At 55.7% G+C, this 13,937-nt stretch overlaps 3 protein-coding genes across 3 annotated transcripts; 1 reads left to right on the plus strand and 2 right to left on the minus strand.

The window, feature by feature from the left end:
- Positions 1–2,615: 2,615 nt before the first annotated feature.
- On the plus strand, positions 2,616–4,926 carry B0H64DRAFT_184027 (uncharacterized protein). Its single transcript, XM_062798967.1, has 3 exons — positions 2,616–2,833; positions 2,964–3,701; positions 3,762–4,926. Exons 1-3 carry the CDS (start codon positions 2,717–2,719, stop codon positions 4,770–4,772), a joined length of 1,866 nt encoding a protein of 621 aa, XP_062657815.1. The 5' UTR covers positions 2,616–2,716; the 3' UTR covers positions 4,773–4,926.
- A 2,885-nt stretch (positions 4,927–7,811) lies between these two features.
- B0H64DRAFT_443380 (uncharacterized protein) lies at positions 7,812–8,180 on the minus strand (the record flags this gene model as incomplete). Its single annotated transcript, XM_062806706.1, has 2 exons — positions 7,812–7,957; positions 8,021–8,180. 2 exons carry the CDS (start codon positions 8,178–8,180, stop codon positions 7,812–7,814), a joined length of 306 nt encoding a protein of 101 aa, XP_062657816.1.
- Positions 8,181–8,568: 388 nt separating this feature from the next.
- B0H64DRAFT_184045 (uncharacterized protein) lies at positions 8,569–12,993 on the minus strand. Its single transcript, XM_062798968.1, has 8 exons — positions 12,861–12,993; positions 12,237–12,748; positions 11,613–12,155; positions 11,402–11,553; positions 10,430–11,348; positions 10,211–10,362; positions 9,205–10,144; positions 8,569–9,123 (listed from the first exon to the last, which is right to left on the minus strand). The coding sequence occupies exons 2-8, from the start codon at positions 12,697–12,699 to the stop codon at positions 8,816–8,818; spliced, it is 3,477 nt and encodes a 1,158-aa protein (XP_062657817.1). The 5' UTR covers positions 12,700–12,748; positions 12,861–12,993; the 3' UTR covers positions 8,569–8,815.
- Between the last annotated feature and the right edge of the window lie 944 nt (positions 12,994–13,937).

Consider the following 13,937-nt stretch of genomic DNA (forward strand, 5'->3'; position numbering starts at 1 on the left):
AACGAAGAAAGCATGAAGTTGAAGATTTGGAATTTGACGTCTTGTTGTTGTTTTTTTGGTTCAGCTCTGTTTGGCGGTGCTCGGTAGTCCTGCGGCTTTTAGGAGGCCTGGCACGCTAGGGCGCGGGGCTGCCATGGAAGCAAGAGGCTTTGACGCCGAAGTGATATGCGACAGGGTTGGGAGGGCCGATCAAGAAGGTGGGCAGAACGACGTCATCGCGGGGCCGCCGCCGAGTTGGAAACGCCGCAGATGGGTTCTTTGGATCTTGGGACATCGAAAAGTCGGGGGTCGGATACAACTGTGCCACGCGGGGAGGATATGGCCAACATACACGAAGTCGCGAAGTTCTGGTGGAAAACATTGAGCGCCAACCAGCCAGCCCCAGCGGCGTTCTCGACCACAGCCCCGCTCTGATATATCAGAAACACCTGGGATCATCCTCGGAACGCCATGGCGGGGTTGCGGATTGCGGGGTCAAACCCTCGTCGGCTTCGGTGGCTTTAGCAATAGGCATTGCTGAAAAGCAAGTAGCCAAAACAATACCTAGGTAGCGTCCTTGGGTGGACAGCCTGTTACCCGAGGAGTTATGGGTGGGTGGCCCCTGATGGTGTGATGGGAAAACCCCCGGCGGTAAGTTTGGCGGAAAGCACCCTCTACAAATCAAATCCCAGCCCAGAGCACACGCGCAACTTCATGGGCCCAACCGCTGGGCCTCCAACGGAGGGGAGGGCTTGCATAAAAGAGAAAAGGATAGACGTACGCTGGGTGACACGAGCTCGGGATAGCGAGCTTGGCATTTCCCAAGTTCCTTTGTCCATGCAGATGCCGTGTTCGAGAACACGATGATCGCCAGGGCCGAGGTGGCCCGCAGCTGCAAGATCCAGGGGTGTCTCAACGGGCAAGAACGGGTGAGCGAAATGCCCACCTTTTCGGATCAAGGGCAGACTGAATCTGGCGGAGGAGAGAAGAAGCACAATGAGGAGGAGGACGCACCGAGCCTCGAGCGAGCCTCCTCCAGTCTGCTGTTGCTTACACAGCCCTCTTCGATTTTTTGTTACAGCCGGAATCCGTACAACTGGGCCTTCCGGAAAGTTCCATGTGTGATTCATGAAGAAAAACATGGTGGGCAATGGAAATGGCACCTTGCTGTACCACCGCACCATAATGACGGGAGTTCCTTCTGTTCAGGGAGGCAAGGTAGGGCGGCAGGGTTGATGCAGGGGCTACCCGCTTATCGATAAGTGCCAGCGCGCAGCTTCCTCACACCAGCACGAGGATTGGTTGCTTCACCTCCGAGAAAGGCAGTTGCGGATATTGAATTTTAATAAATGCCGTGGCCCGCATGCACGACGACCTCTTAAGTACCAGGCAGGGCGAGGCGACGTCGAAGGTGGCGCGGCGATTATGCCAATGACCTGTGGTTGTCATCACAAGATGGTTGGAACATGGGCCTGGTCCATTCCGTGGGCATCGGTTGGTGCCTTTATGAGTCGAGACAACAGGGAGCACGAGGGAGGTCAGCGCTTGCGAGACCAACAGGAAGTCCAGGTCAGCAGCAGATGGGCAGCGAGCACAGGATTCGGTCCAAACCGTACGGCCTACGACATTTTCACCAGTCCGAGAATGAGAATCTGAACTGTCAGTGAGAGACATTTGTCCATGGCCTGCTACTGTCGGGGGATGATAAAAAAGGGGTCCCTTTCCGGGCAGGGGACGTAAAAATTGGGTTATCCCCCTTCGCCCCCGAAACACCGCCGCCTGCGCTGTTGGTTGTGACATCACTCGAAGCACGTGAGCCTGACGGGAAGTTTGTCTTGAGCGAGAAACGAACAGTGGACACCCTCTAGAAACTTGCTTCAAAGGTGCAAGGACACCGCGTCCATGTCCATTGCTGATGCTTCTTTCTGTCTTCTCACAAGGTTCGGAGTCAAGCCAAAGTCCAGCAAGCCAGCGAGCGACATTGACCGAACACTGGGACCCCCCTGTTCGCCCTTTGAATTTAGCCCACAACCCAACCCGGCCGTGCCAATCCTGCCCGTGCCCGGCGCACAAGCCCCTCTCGCGCCCCCCTCCGGCGCAAGTTCCCCATTTTCCTTGGATTCGCGCCTTCACCCCGGTCCTCGACTCCCAGCGTCTTGTTTCCATCATTTTCCGAGTCACTGCTTTCCCAGAGCATCAGCAAGCCCGCGCAAGTCAAACCGGAGGAAGCGCCGACAATAGGGCCATTACCGCCGTTGCAAATCGTCTCGGCGAGTCACAACCGGGCGATTCGATTCGTTACACTGATTCAGAAGCCACCCGGGAGCCGTTCGTGACGCAGAAAGTGTCGGCCGAAGCGACCCGCCAACCACTCACCTCTCGTTTGGTCGTCGTGTGTCTTGCGCTGCCATCTCGAGTCTTGCATTCGGGCTGCCCTAAGGGCGCGCACGCCTAACACCATGAAGGTACGTCATTCCGACGCTGCTCAACCCTTGGTCCGTTGGGACACGGAAGCCAGCGCCAGCGCCAGCGCCAACTGCCTAGTTCATGCCCGTTGTCCGCTGTCTGGGCTTGTCCAACCAGCCCTGACACCTTTCTGCGCAATACTCATCGCTTGCGCGACACAAGCAGCTACGCATTATTGGCCCCACACCCATTTCTGCCATCATCAGCGAGTTGCATTCATCGTCAGAGGGGGCAGATCGCGGCCCAAATATCGATTCACTGGCTAACCTCGATGCGTGCTTTCAAGGCTTTACGGATAGGGAGGCGGTCCATGAAAAGCGAGGAGAAGAACAAACCGCACATCAGCATCCCGCAAAAAGCTGCTGTCGCAATCGTTCCTCCCAAAAAGGTGCGTCACTTCGGTTCTCGCTTGATACCCAACGGCGGTCCTTCCAAGGAGCCAAACCCCGCTCTGTGGGCCGCTAGTTAACCTTGCTCGCGCGCAACGGGAAATTACTGACACTAGCCGTGCTGGATAGGTGATCCGGGCGCTTTACGACTATACCGCGCAGAATCCCCAAGAACTCAGTTTTTCGCGAGGCGACTTCTTCCACGTAATCGGGCGGGAAAACGATCCAGACTGGTACGAGGCCTGCAACCCCGCGCTAGCCGACCCCCCCGGTCTAGTTCCTGTGAGCTTCTTCCAGGCTCTCGGACGCAACGAGCGCGACAGTGGCCAGTCCCAGCCCGATTCTGCGCATTCCGCCAAACATCCCGATCATGATTCTGGCTACGGCGACGGGCCAACAGTGATGACACCACCGGTCTCCGCTAGCCAGCGGAACTCGAAGTCGGGGGGCAAGTCCGGAGCTATGGTCTACGGCGTTGTGATCTACGACTTCCATGCGGAGAGGGGCGATGAGCTGGAGGCGAAGGCGGGCGAAGCCATTATCGTGATCGCCCAGTCAAATCCCGAGTGGTTCGTGGCGAAGCCCATCGGGAGGCTGGGCGGCCCGGGTCTGATTCCCGTTTCGTTCATCGAAATCCGGGACATGGCGTCCAACACGCCGGTCGTCAATCCCCATGAAGCCGTCCGGAGGGCTGGCATCCCCAAGGTCGAGGAGTGGAAGAAGATGGCGGCCGAATACAAGAACTCGAGCATCACACTCGGCAAATTCGAGACTGGCGCCCAACCGCAATCGATGGAGCAGGGAATGGAGCGCATGAGCATCCAGCAACCCAGTGGACGGGTTAGTCAAGGCCCAGGTTCGAATATGGTAAGTGTCAAGCCCGTTCGTTACCTGCTTCTCAGCCATCATATCTGACAAACAAAACAGCAGCAACAAGCCCAGCAACAGCAGCAGCAGCAGCAGCAGCAGCAGCAGCAGCAGCAACAACAGCAGCAGTCACAGCAGGCGGCCTACAACGTGCAACAAACACCAACTCAACAAAGCCAGCCCTCTTCGACACCCAACTCGCAGATGTTTGCGCCCATCTCGGCTCGGATTCCCAGGTACTGCTTTGCGGAGGACAAGTACTGGTTCGTCATCGAATCCGAACTAGAAGATGGCCACACTTGGGAGCTGGCACGATACTACGAAGACTTCTACGATTTCCAAATCGCACTCCTCACCGAATTCCCCGTCGAGGCCGGAACAACCGGCAAGAAGCAGCGGACGCTACCGTACATGCCCGGCCCCGTTAACTACGTGACCGATGCCATCACGGAAGGGCGCCGGCACAACCTCGACGCCTACGTCAAGAGCCTCCTAGCCCAGCCGCCATACATCGCCAAGTGCAACCTAGTAAAGCAGTTCTTCGCCCCAAGGGAAGGCGATTACGAAATCGACCCGAGCGCACTAGAGGAGGAGTACCGTCTGTCGGCCGGCTCGCGGCCCTCGTCCACCGATTCCCCCGCTGACGGCGGCTCCCGTCAATCCTCCCAGCAAAACCTCGGTGGCGGCTACGGCGGTCTTGCCGGTCGCCAACCGGGCCAGCAGCAGCAACAGCAGCAACAACAACAACAACAACCACCCATGGCGCGGCAGGTCTCTTCCCTTTCACAACCCTCACAGACCTCGCTCTCGCCGGGCATGCAGACAGCGGGGACTTCCATGAAGGTCAAGCTCAGCTACAACGGCGACATCATCGCCATCAAGGTACCCTCCGACATCCAGTTCGAAGCCCTCTACGACCGCATCATCGACCGCCTGAAGATCCCCATGGGCGAGGATCCCCAGCTCAGCTACAAGGACGAGGCCACCGGCGACAAGCCCCCATTGATGAGCAACAACGACTTGGACCTGGCGCTGCAGAGGAATGAGAAGCTGTTGCTGTATGTTGAGTGAAGAGTGCTGGGAGGGTCGTAGGGGTGTTTCCTATTGGGAGGAAATGGTTGACTGGGATGAGGCGGGAAGATGTCTTATGGGTTTTTTTATTCATTCTTGATGGGCTGGGGCACTGGGATTTTTTCACTTCTTCTACTCGCTTTCTGTAGGCCTCCCCCGTTTTTTTTTTCCCTGTTGCGCTTTTCCGTCAAAGTATACCCGACTTTGTCTTTGGTGTTTTTTCAGTCGTTGCTGTGCTATCGGGCGACCGATCTGTTTTTTACTCGGCTTGTCTGCGACGGGTTTGGGGGGGCTGGGGCGATGAATGGATGGATGGATGGATGACTGATGGCCGGATGAAGGAACGTATATCGGGCGTGGGGAACAAAAGGGGGCGTGCGCACCTAAGACTTGATGATGCGGGTGGGTGGGTTGTTTCGTTCCTTTGCTCGGAGAGGGGGGACATCATCTATCAATCTGTCTCCGAGCTGAGCTGGGATTTAAGTGGGATGAGGGTGATAGGGGTCGGTCGGTTGGGGCCGGGGGTAGATATTTTGGTTGAATGAGAGGTCATGATCCAACGATGCTTGTGTGCCACAACGTGACCGATAAACTACTTCGGGGCCGTTGACCGGCCGGCCTCTTTTCACACATGGCTTGTCACAGCAAACGCCGGGCATGGTACGTTGAAATCTAATAGGATATACTACGACTACACGCCGCATATACCAGACAGGCCCAAGCGGCCATATTGGAACAATCGTGGGATGAAAACAACTAACAACAGAAACGCAAAACCCGACTACAATTCCCGTTCCGTCCAGTCCAAACCGTAATATACCCTTCCCTCCTAAGCGCCTTAACTGTACCAACATGCGAACGGAAACAAGAAAAATAAACATAAAAGAACCATGAACGGCTTCGCCGACAAAATGAACAGCCTGGCGATTCCGAAAAATTATTTTACCTACCTGACAAGCAGCACATTGGAACAAAACACCAGCACTCGGCGGCCCATGAGAGCACCGGAAAAACAAGCGCCCTCACACAATGACGTGTGTCGACATGTGCTCCACCGCCTCCTTGATGGTCCTCAGCATGCGCTGGTTCAGGCAGAACGGACAGCGCACGGGCCGGTCGGTGACCGACACCGGCCCGCCGCTGGGGATGGGCGTGAGGGTGAGATCTTCGCCGGCGGCGCTGCCGGCCGACCCGGCGGGCTGGGGCGTCGGCGCGATGAAGCGCGGCCCCGGGGCCGGGGTGTTGTTGTTCGCCGCGCCGCCGTTGCCGCCACCGCCACCGCCGCCGGCGCTGGGCGGCGGGCCGACGCTGGCGCGCGCCGCGTTGACGGGGGTGGAGGAGATGGCGTTGACGGCCGCCGCGGCCTGCTGGGCGTACGCCTGCCCCGCGATGGCGCCCAGCGGCGGCAGGCCCCGCTCGGAGCGGTCGCGCGCCTCGCGCTCGGCGGCGGCCTGCGCTTCCGCGTCGGCTTCTTCCTGCTGGAGGGCGCGCAGGGCGTTCTGGAGGACGACTTCCGGGTCTTCGTCCGTGTACATCGGGGTGTCGCCGTTGGCGGGGTGTTGGGGTGTGCTGTCGGGGTGGGCGGGGTGGGTCGGGTGTGGTTGCGGTTGTTGCTGCTGCGGCGTGGACGGGGCCTGTGGGTTGTCGAGACGGCGGACGATCTCGTCGCGCACGCGGGCGCAGATGGCGAGGGATGCTTCCACGCCTACGACGCGCTGGACTGCGTCACGGATGGCGGCGGGCGAGACCTCGGGGGTGATGTTCATGAAGCGGGGAACGGCGTCGATCAAATACGGGATGTCGTCGGCTGCGTTCTGGACGGTGCCATGACGCCGCTGGCGACGGATCAGGAGGCCGTAGCGCTTCTTGAAGCGGTGGATCCAGCCCGGGGAGAACTCGGGCGGAGTCTCGTCCTTGTAGCGTGGGAGCTGGGTAAAGATGTTCTTGGCCTTTTCGGCGAGCTCTTCGTTGGAGGGGTGACGACCGCTGTTGACCATCTGCTGGTGCCAAAGCAGGACTAGCTTCTCGACGTCGGGCCAGTTGCCAAAGCGCAGGCGCGAACCGGACAGCTGGGTGTCGCCATCGAGCCGGGCGTACTTGGGAGAGAGCGAATGCGAGACGGTGGACTGCGAGATGGTCTGGTTGTATTGGCTCTGAAACCAGTCGATGCACGCTTTGTGGCTCGGGCGCACAGGCTGCGAGCTCGCCCAACGTCGCAGGGCGCGTCGCTGGTCGAGAGTTAGCGAGTGCCGCTCCTTAGACGGCGACGAGACGTCCTCGGGGGCAATCTCGGCCGACATGGCGACGCGGCGCAGCAAGTTAGCAGCGCGTTGCGCGAAGTGATGCTCGATACTCTTGGCGACTGATGGGTTTAATGAGGAGTTTGAGATAATCGGATATGTGGGAAGGCTGGATTGGTGATCGTTGTAAGGAGGCGCTGGAACTGGGTTCTCGAGGAAAGCGCTTGAGATGTCGCCCGCTTTGTGCGAGCTTGCCAGCTGATGCCAGCCGAGAACTAAGGAGCAGCTGGCGTTCAACTGATCTCCGCCCCGCCCCAATATCTGCATGCCATTTGATGTCTGAATGGGCTCCTCTTTATAGAATCCGTCTCCAAGAACCCGGCGACATTCTTTGTTATTACGTTGCATTCTTCTTCCATGGCATCTCTCTCATTGTCTCAACATAACCGAATCGTAAATCACCATGCCCTAACAAACTCCATAAGCCCCAACCCAGCCAGAGGTTACGAAAAAAGCAAAGGGAGAGGGAAAAAGAAAATAACAACAGCCAAATTTTGGAGTGTTTTTTTTGTCAATAGTACGGATCAAAGTCCGAAGCGGGGCTTGAAACCGGATCCGGGACGCCGTGATGTGGCCCACTCCGCCGGCGTGTCACAGAAAAGGTAAACAATGGTTCGAGGTTCATCAACTTCATTCAGCACATGATACTTCGTATGTACAATACAACTAATCATACACTCATCCCTCCTCATCCGTCCTGTCCATGACAAGCATCATGACACCAGACATCTACCTCACCTTAATTCGACTTCTTGCTCGTTCCGCCCATCATATTCTGCACCGCACCTCCAATCTTTCCCTCGGTCGTGAATTGCTTGCCAATCATGCCCTCCTTGTCCAGCGGCCCGCCCACCTTCTGGGCTGTCCCACCGAGGGCTCCCTCAGCTGTTAAGGAATTCAGTATTTTACCGGCTGCGTAGACTTGACCAAAGGTTTGGTTAGGCTCACGAGTGAATTGCTTCCCCACGGCACCGTGCTCGTCAAACAGGCCGGGCTTGTCCTGTCCCAGGTGGGCGTTTGCCGGCGTCTGGGTGGCTGAGGCTTTGCCACTTGTTGACTGAGGCCCGGTGTGGGAGTCTTGGGGGGTTGTTTTCGAGGAGTGGTTCATTGTGGGTGTGGTTTGGTCGAGGGGGTTGACTTGATAAAATTCGATGTTTGAGGAGGAATAAATGAATCTAAAGCATGATATCCGCTTGCTATATAATTCAAATGGTGCTGGCTGTGAACCATGGATCATCGATGATGTCATCACCAGAAAGGTCCCTTGACCCCTGAATCCTCCACCAACATCGCCCGCAAAGATGGCGAGGTATTGTTATAATTGAATTGCAGTACCTTTGTCCTAACCAAAGTATGACTTCACTCAGATGTCGTAGCCTAATGATGTGTTTCCATACCAAGATGGATTCTCTACCTAACCTTTACTGTGTCTCTCTCTTTCCCCTGGGCTCTTGTTTTCAGTGCAAGTAAATCCAACCCTTACTTCCATTAAGGGCTTGCACACCCATTTTTGGAAGACCACTACACAGTACACTAACATTACATTTACACTCAAGAACCACGTATATAAAAGCACCCGCGAAAATCATAACCTAGAAAGCAACCCTGAAGCCAACCCCACGGCTCCAATCCAAACGATAATAATAATAATGCACCCCCCATCACCCCAACGACCTCACCACCCCTCACCCCCAACCCCTAACTAATCCAACCCACCCATCCCCCCTCAATATCCATCCCACCTCAATACCCACCCCCAAGCATAACCGTATGCACCACGGCCTCCAAATACAGCCCATTCCTCACCACGCAGCGCACCCCGGGCTTGACCTTGAACATGCCGTGCGGGCCCACCACAAACTCGGTCTCCTCGCCGATGCTCACGCGCACTTTACCCGCCGCGACGCTGCACAGGCGCGTCTTGTGGGCGTCGGCCTCGAGCGGCAGCGCGTGGCCGGCCAGCACCGTGTCGACGCGGAAGGCCACGTCCTCGCACACGGGCACGCCCGTCTGGGACGTGGCGGCGAGGTAGGGTTTGGAGAAGGCGATTGCTGGTTGGGGTGGTTAGCGGGGGGTTGTGCTGCTTATGCGTGGCATAGGGAGGGGGAAGGTTGGGGCGAGGGGGGGCTTACTGTCTGGCTCGGCGGCGGCGGTCTCGCGGATGCGGCCGGGGGCGACCTCCCAGTCTTCCATCTCGAGGAGGTCGTTTGTGTTTTGGAGGTTTCCCTGGGAGATGAGGGCTGCTGGTGTTGATCGTTGTGGTCGGGGAGGATGAGGGCGTGATGGTGGCTGGACGATGGGCTCTTGTTTCCTGGCGGCATTCCCTCTTGTGAGTGGTGCGCCGTCGTCAATGATTCGCGTTTGCTCTGATGGACTCCGACGAGCTGGGACCCCCCCCACGACCGGTGATAGATCCCTAGCTGAGGCCCTGGTCGACCTCGATTTCCGCTTTTGGCCCCTTTTTAGCAGGGTACACAGAAGCTTGTTGCCCCCATACAGGCAGTTGCCACAGCAGGGGTAGCGCGCTTTCGTGTCATCGTGTGTCTCCTGGGAAGCAACCACACACCCCTCAAAAGGGCCTTTCCCCTGGCGGCATCTTCTGCACTCGTCCGATACCTCGTCTCCGGTGACTTGGATTATTAAAGCCGCTATGTCTCGAGAACTCGCTTCGATGAATTCCCTAGCGCGGCGATGAGTGTTGAACTTGACATCTCGCTGTTTCGGTAGTGTCAAGAGGTTTCGAACTGCTTTGGACGGCGGCATCTCCGTCGTCGTACGTAGATGTTGTTGGATATAGGTCCAGAGCTCCGCTGTTTCGCCGCGCCTGGCCCGCGGGATTCTGTTCCTGCGAGTTCTGATCCCCCGTTCCGTTCTCGTCCCGAGGTAAGACGGAAGCTCGGCTTTGGGCACAGGGCTGGCTCTAGCCGGAGGGTCTCTGGAAACGACGATGGGAGGTGCCTGGCTGAGAATCCTGCCTCCTCTCCCAATACCAGTCATCTTATCTTGGTAAAAGCTCTTGATCGTGAACGTTCCGTCGCAGTTATCATTCAAACAAGCCGCAAAGTGGACACGCTAGTGCGCAATGATCGTCAGTAGGGCACACTGGGCAACCACAAGTATAGAAAGCGGCCACTGTACCTGGAAATGAAAACCGAGGTCGGCCCTCTTGCAATGAGCTCTCCGGCAAGTCCGCACCGGGCAAGCCCATGGTCTCCCAGGAAGTGTTGTGTCAAACTGGTACCCAGCCGGGAGTAGCGAGCCGTATAGTGGAGTGAGCTCTCCATCATCACCTGACACAAGTTTGTTAGATCTGCCAGTGGTTTCAAGGGCTTGAGAGTTATAAATGTCCGATCTCACCTGGCCACATGGTATACAACCTGCCTGGTTCCGCCTCGTCGATGCTGGTTGGAGCACCGCCTGGTGTGAGAACCGTCTCTGCGTTAGACGCATCCATGGTGTACTCCAGGTTCTCGTCATCGAGGGCCTGCGTGTCTCCTTCATTCTCGGCATTGCTGTCATCGCCTGGTTCCTCGTCGTCCTCTATTTCATCAAGAGACTCATCGGGAGGCTCGCTTTCAACTTGGTCATCCATGATTCGAAGCGCTCGTTCTTCGCCCCATTGCTTGTGGCTACATCTCGTTTGACCGTAGTGATAAAAGCAGTTTGCACAGGCAAAGACACTGCTAAGCGGGCCGTCATCAGCTTTGGAAGATATCATAATGCAAGAACGGAAAGGGCCGACGCCATTCTTGCATCTGTTGCATGGCTTTGGCGCAGGCTCCCCGGTAACTTGGATTATCAGAGCCGAAACATCCCTAGCATTCGTGTCGTGGAATGGGTGTGTGGATAGCCAACCAGTATTCCAGTCGAGATCGCGGACTTTCGGCAGGATGATAAGCTGCGGTACCCATCCTTGCATTGGGATGTCCTGTCCTTTGTGCTTAACCACATGGTGTTGAAGGTAGCTCCAAAGGGGCTCGGCGTCTTCCCGGTTTAGTCCTTGGCCGTCTGCGGTTAACGATGCTGGGGTGTTTGCGTCTAACCCGGTTTCCATGTCCATCATGCTCACATCGTGAGCATACCCAGCCGAATTCCCGTTGCCGGCGGTTGAAGGATCCACCGGTGGAGGATCGGATGGGTCAGCAGGGCCCCGGGAAACGACGATAGCCGGCTGCGGAGCCGACGCTCGGCCGGAGACGCGGCGTAAAAGGCCGATACGACGTTCCGAAAAGGTTCCATCTTCATTATCGTGCAGGTGTGCACCTCGATGCTTGCGCTGTCTTGCGTTAGCCGCTTGCTAGGTATTTGTGGGCGCGGTGGTAGACCTACAACAAAGTGGCTGCCGAGCTGGATAATCTTAGTGAACACCTTGCGACACGATCGCACAGGACAGATCCATGGATGTCCCGGAATAGATGTCGAAAACTGGTAGCCGTCCGGGATAAGGGCACCATGGGTCAAAACCAAAAAGCCGTTTTCGTCTGCATTGTGTCAGTAAACAGCGTACGTTGGACAAAACCTCGTCGATCCAAACACTAACCTCTCCATTTCGTATAAGGGCGATCGGGGGCGGCCATTGTGATGGGGTTGGAAGTGCCTTGGCTTCCCTGGTTGAGCTCATGGTCGCCCTTGCCACTGACTTGCTCGGCGACTTGGGCATCGCTCGAGATACTCGAACCACTCGACCACGCCTCACTATCCCCTTCGCCATCGACATCTCCATCATGCCCTTTGTTCAAGGTCACATCAAGGCTTGGCCTCGCCTTGTCGACCATAGCATCATGGCCAAGTTCCGCTTTATCGTCCAGCATGTCGGCGTTCGAGGAACCGGACCAGTTTGTAGAGTCATTCGAGGTCGCCCTGTAACTCCGAGGCCCGGTTAATAAGGTAGCGAGCTCAGCAGAGACCGGCTTGTCGAAAAGGCGAGCCAGTTTCTCAGAGACCACCGATTTTTTCCTGTCTACAGAGGCCGAAGGTTTGGCGATGCCTGGTGTACCGAGCAGAGCCTCGGCCTCCTTTTTACGTCTGATAGTTTCTACGCGCTTTTTGTGGACATGGTCCATGGAACCAGAGGCCCATCGTTCTAGATGGTGGATTTTGTTTTAGTACGCTGTCCAAGCGGTTTCATGATTGGCAACAGAACGAGATTGATGGGTAAACATACGCTTCAAGGCGAGGCTAGTAGCCTTCCTCCTCTCCTCATCGTTGGCATATTTTGTCTTACGCGGGCCGTCAGAAGTAGGCTGGGTCATCGGAAGAGTGTTTGAGAAAGTTTGCGCCGGCGTTGCAGGGAGCTGAGGCGGAAGGATATCACTAATAATTTTCGCCGGCTCTGGATCTGGGCGGGAGCCGTGGGAGGCGGCTGGAAAATGGGGCGGTAGGGTTGTGAACCCAGTCCGCTTCATCTTGAAGACTGGCTTGGACCCGGCATTTTGCTGCGTAGTGGCAGCGCCGACTGCCGCTCCGACATTATTAGAGATAGCCCCTAATGCGAGAGGTTTCGCTGAGCTACCCGATGGACCGGCCACGGTTGAGTTGTTAGTCGCGGGTAATGGCACTGGCAATGGCAATGGCGATGGCGAAGGCCGAGAAGCTACCGCTGGGGGTTGCCCGGCAGAATCTGCCATTAGAAAGGCGTCAAAGGGCGTCTCATTCCCGAGAACTTCGGAATGGCTCCTGATAGGAAGTAATCAGCTTGGTTATTGGTCCACAATTTCTTGGCTTCAAGCCGCCAACGCGTGTGTGCCCCCTTTAACGCGCGACAGATGGCTGGATACGCGCAACATACCCTCTGCAATGGCAAATCTCCTGGATATGCTTCAATCTTTCGGCCTTGAATCAGGAAAAAAAGGTTCTGTAAGACGAGCTATCAAGTAGCAAAGGTATTTGGTCTAGCTGGAAGGGAAATCAGCCGATTCGAATTTTCTCAGTGAAGGCTTTAGAATACAGGAAAATGAACCAGGTGGTGCTTCGATTGGTAGATTTTAAGGCTCGTGAGGTAATTGGATGGTCCGTGCACTCAGAACAAGCCCCTGACCATGATCAGTCTCATCTCTTATAATTGAAAATCTATAAAATAAATGAAGTTAAGCTAGCTTATAAGATACATTAGAATACAAATCATATTCTCTGGATGTTTTTGAGTCTGATAATTTACTTCTGTATAACTAACTATCTTGAGCATCCCTGGATGAACCGTTCAAGGTTTGGTTGACTCGTCGGAGTGCCGCCACGTGACCCGTGACAGACTGGTGGCATTGATTGGTTGTCCTCCACAGAAGACTTCGTACGCGTCCGCTCCCAAACGCGGGACGAACCTCCCGACAATGGTTCTTCAGCTCGGCGTTCAGCTTGACTTGCTTCCTACATAAAAACATACGTTCGAGATCCACTCGAGGCTCTAGTGAAGACAACACTCGCTTTCTATCTGCCCCCCTCAGTACCCAAGTTACCCTTCATCCTTTTTTTTAATTTATGGAGTTCGGCTTTTTTGGCCAGAGGGAGCTCAGCTTAGGTCAGTGATAGAGAAGTTGAATGACGTCTGTTCATCGAAAGAAAAGAAACTACCGAGGTACCTAACCAAAAATAATTAAGTGAATTGAAGAAATCGGGGGAAACAAATCAAAAAAGACACTGGCATTAACTAAAATAAAAAGTAAATTGAGTTGATGCAGCTTCTTTGGGTATCCAACGCATAACACCAATTCAAAACTCTTAAAATCCAAAAACGTAACCCCAACTTCGACCCGATGATTCAAGGCTTTGAAGCCTATAAACATACCAACCTAATCCACCCCGAAAATTCAAAGCTTTGAAGCTTATAAATTCCCCAGTCCCGACATGCCGACCTGATCCAGTCCATCGG

The sequence above is a fragment of the Chaetomium fimeti genome (genome assembly GCF_033439085.1).
Source record: "Chaetomium fimeti strain CBS 168.71 chromosome Unknown B0H64scaffold_5, whole genome shotgun sequence".
NCBI lineage: Eukaryota > Fungi > Ascomycota > Sordariomycetes > Sordariales > Chaetomiaceae > Chaetomium > Chaetomium fimeti.

Excerpts from the sequence above, each read along its gene's own strand:
- B0H64DRAFT_184045 (XM_062798968.1), bottom strand. The coding sequence starts at position 12,699 with ATGGCAGATTCTGCCGGGCAACCCCCAGCGGTAGCTTCTCGGCCTTCG. Across the intron at positions 11,349-11,401 it reads AGCTCGGCAGCCACTTTGTT|CGCAAGCATCGAGGTGCACA; the intron begins GTAGGTCTACCA and ends AACGCAAGACAG. Across the intron at positions 10,363-10,429 it reads GTTGTATACCATGTGGCCAG|GTGATGATGGAGAGCTCACT; the intron begins GTGAGATCGGAC and ends AACTTGTGTCAG.
- B0H64DRAFT_184027 (XM_062798967.1), top strand. The coding sequence starts at position 2,717 with ATGCGTGCTTTCAAGGCTTTACGGATAGGGAGGCGGTCCATGAAAAGC. Across the intron at positions 2,834-2,963 it reads CAATCGTTCCTCCCAAAAAG|GTGATCCGGGCGCTTTACGA; the intron begins GTGCGTCACTTC and ends CGTGCTGGATAG. Across the intron at positions 3,702-3,761 it reads AAGGCCCAGGTTCGAATATG|CAGCAACAAGCCCAGCAACA; the intron begins GTAAGTGTCAAG and ends CAAACAAAACAG.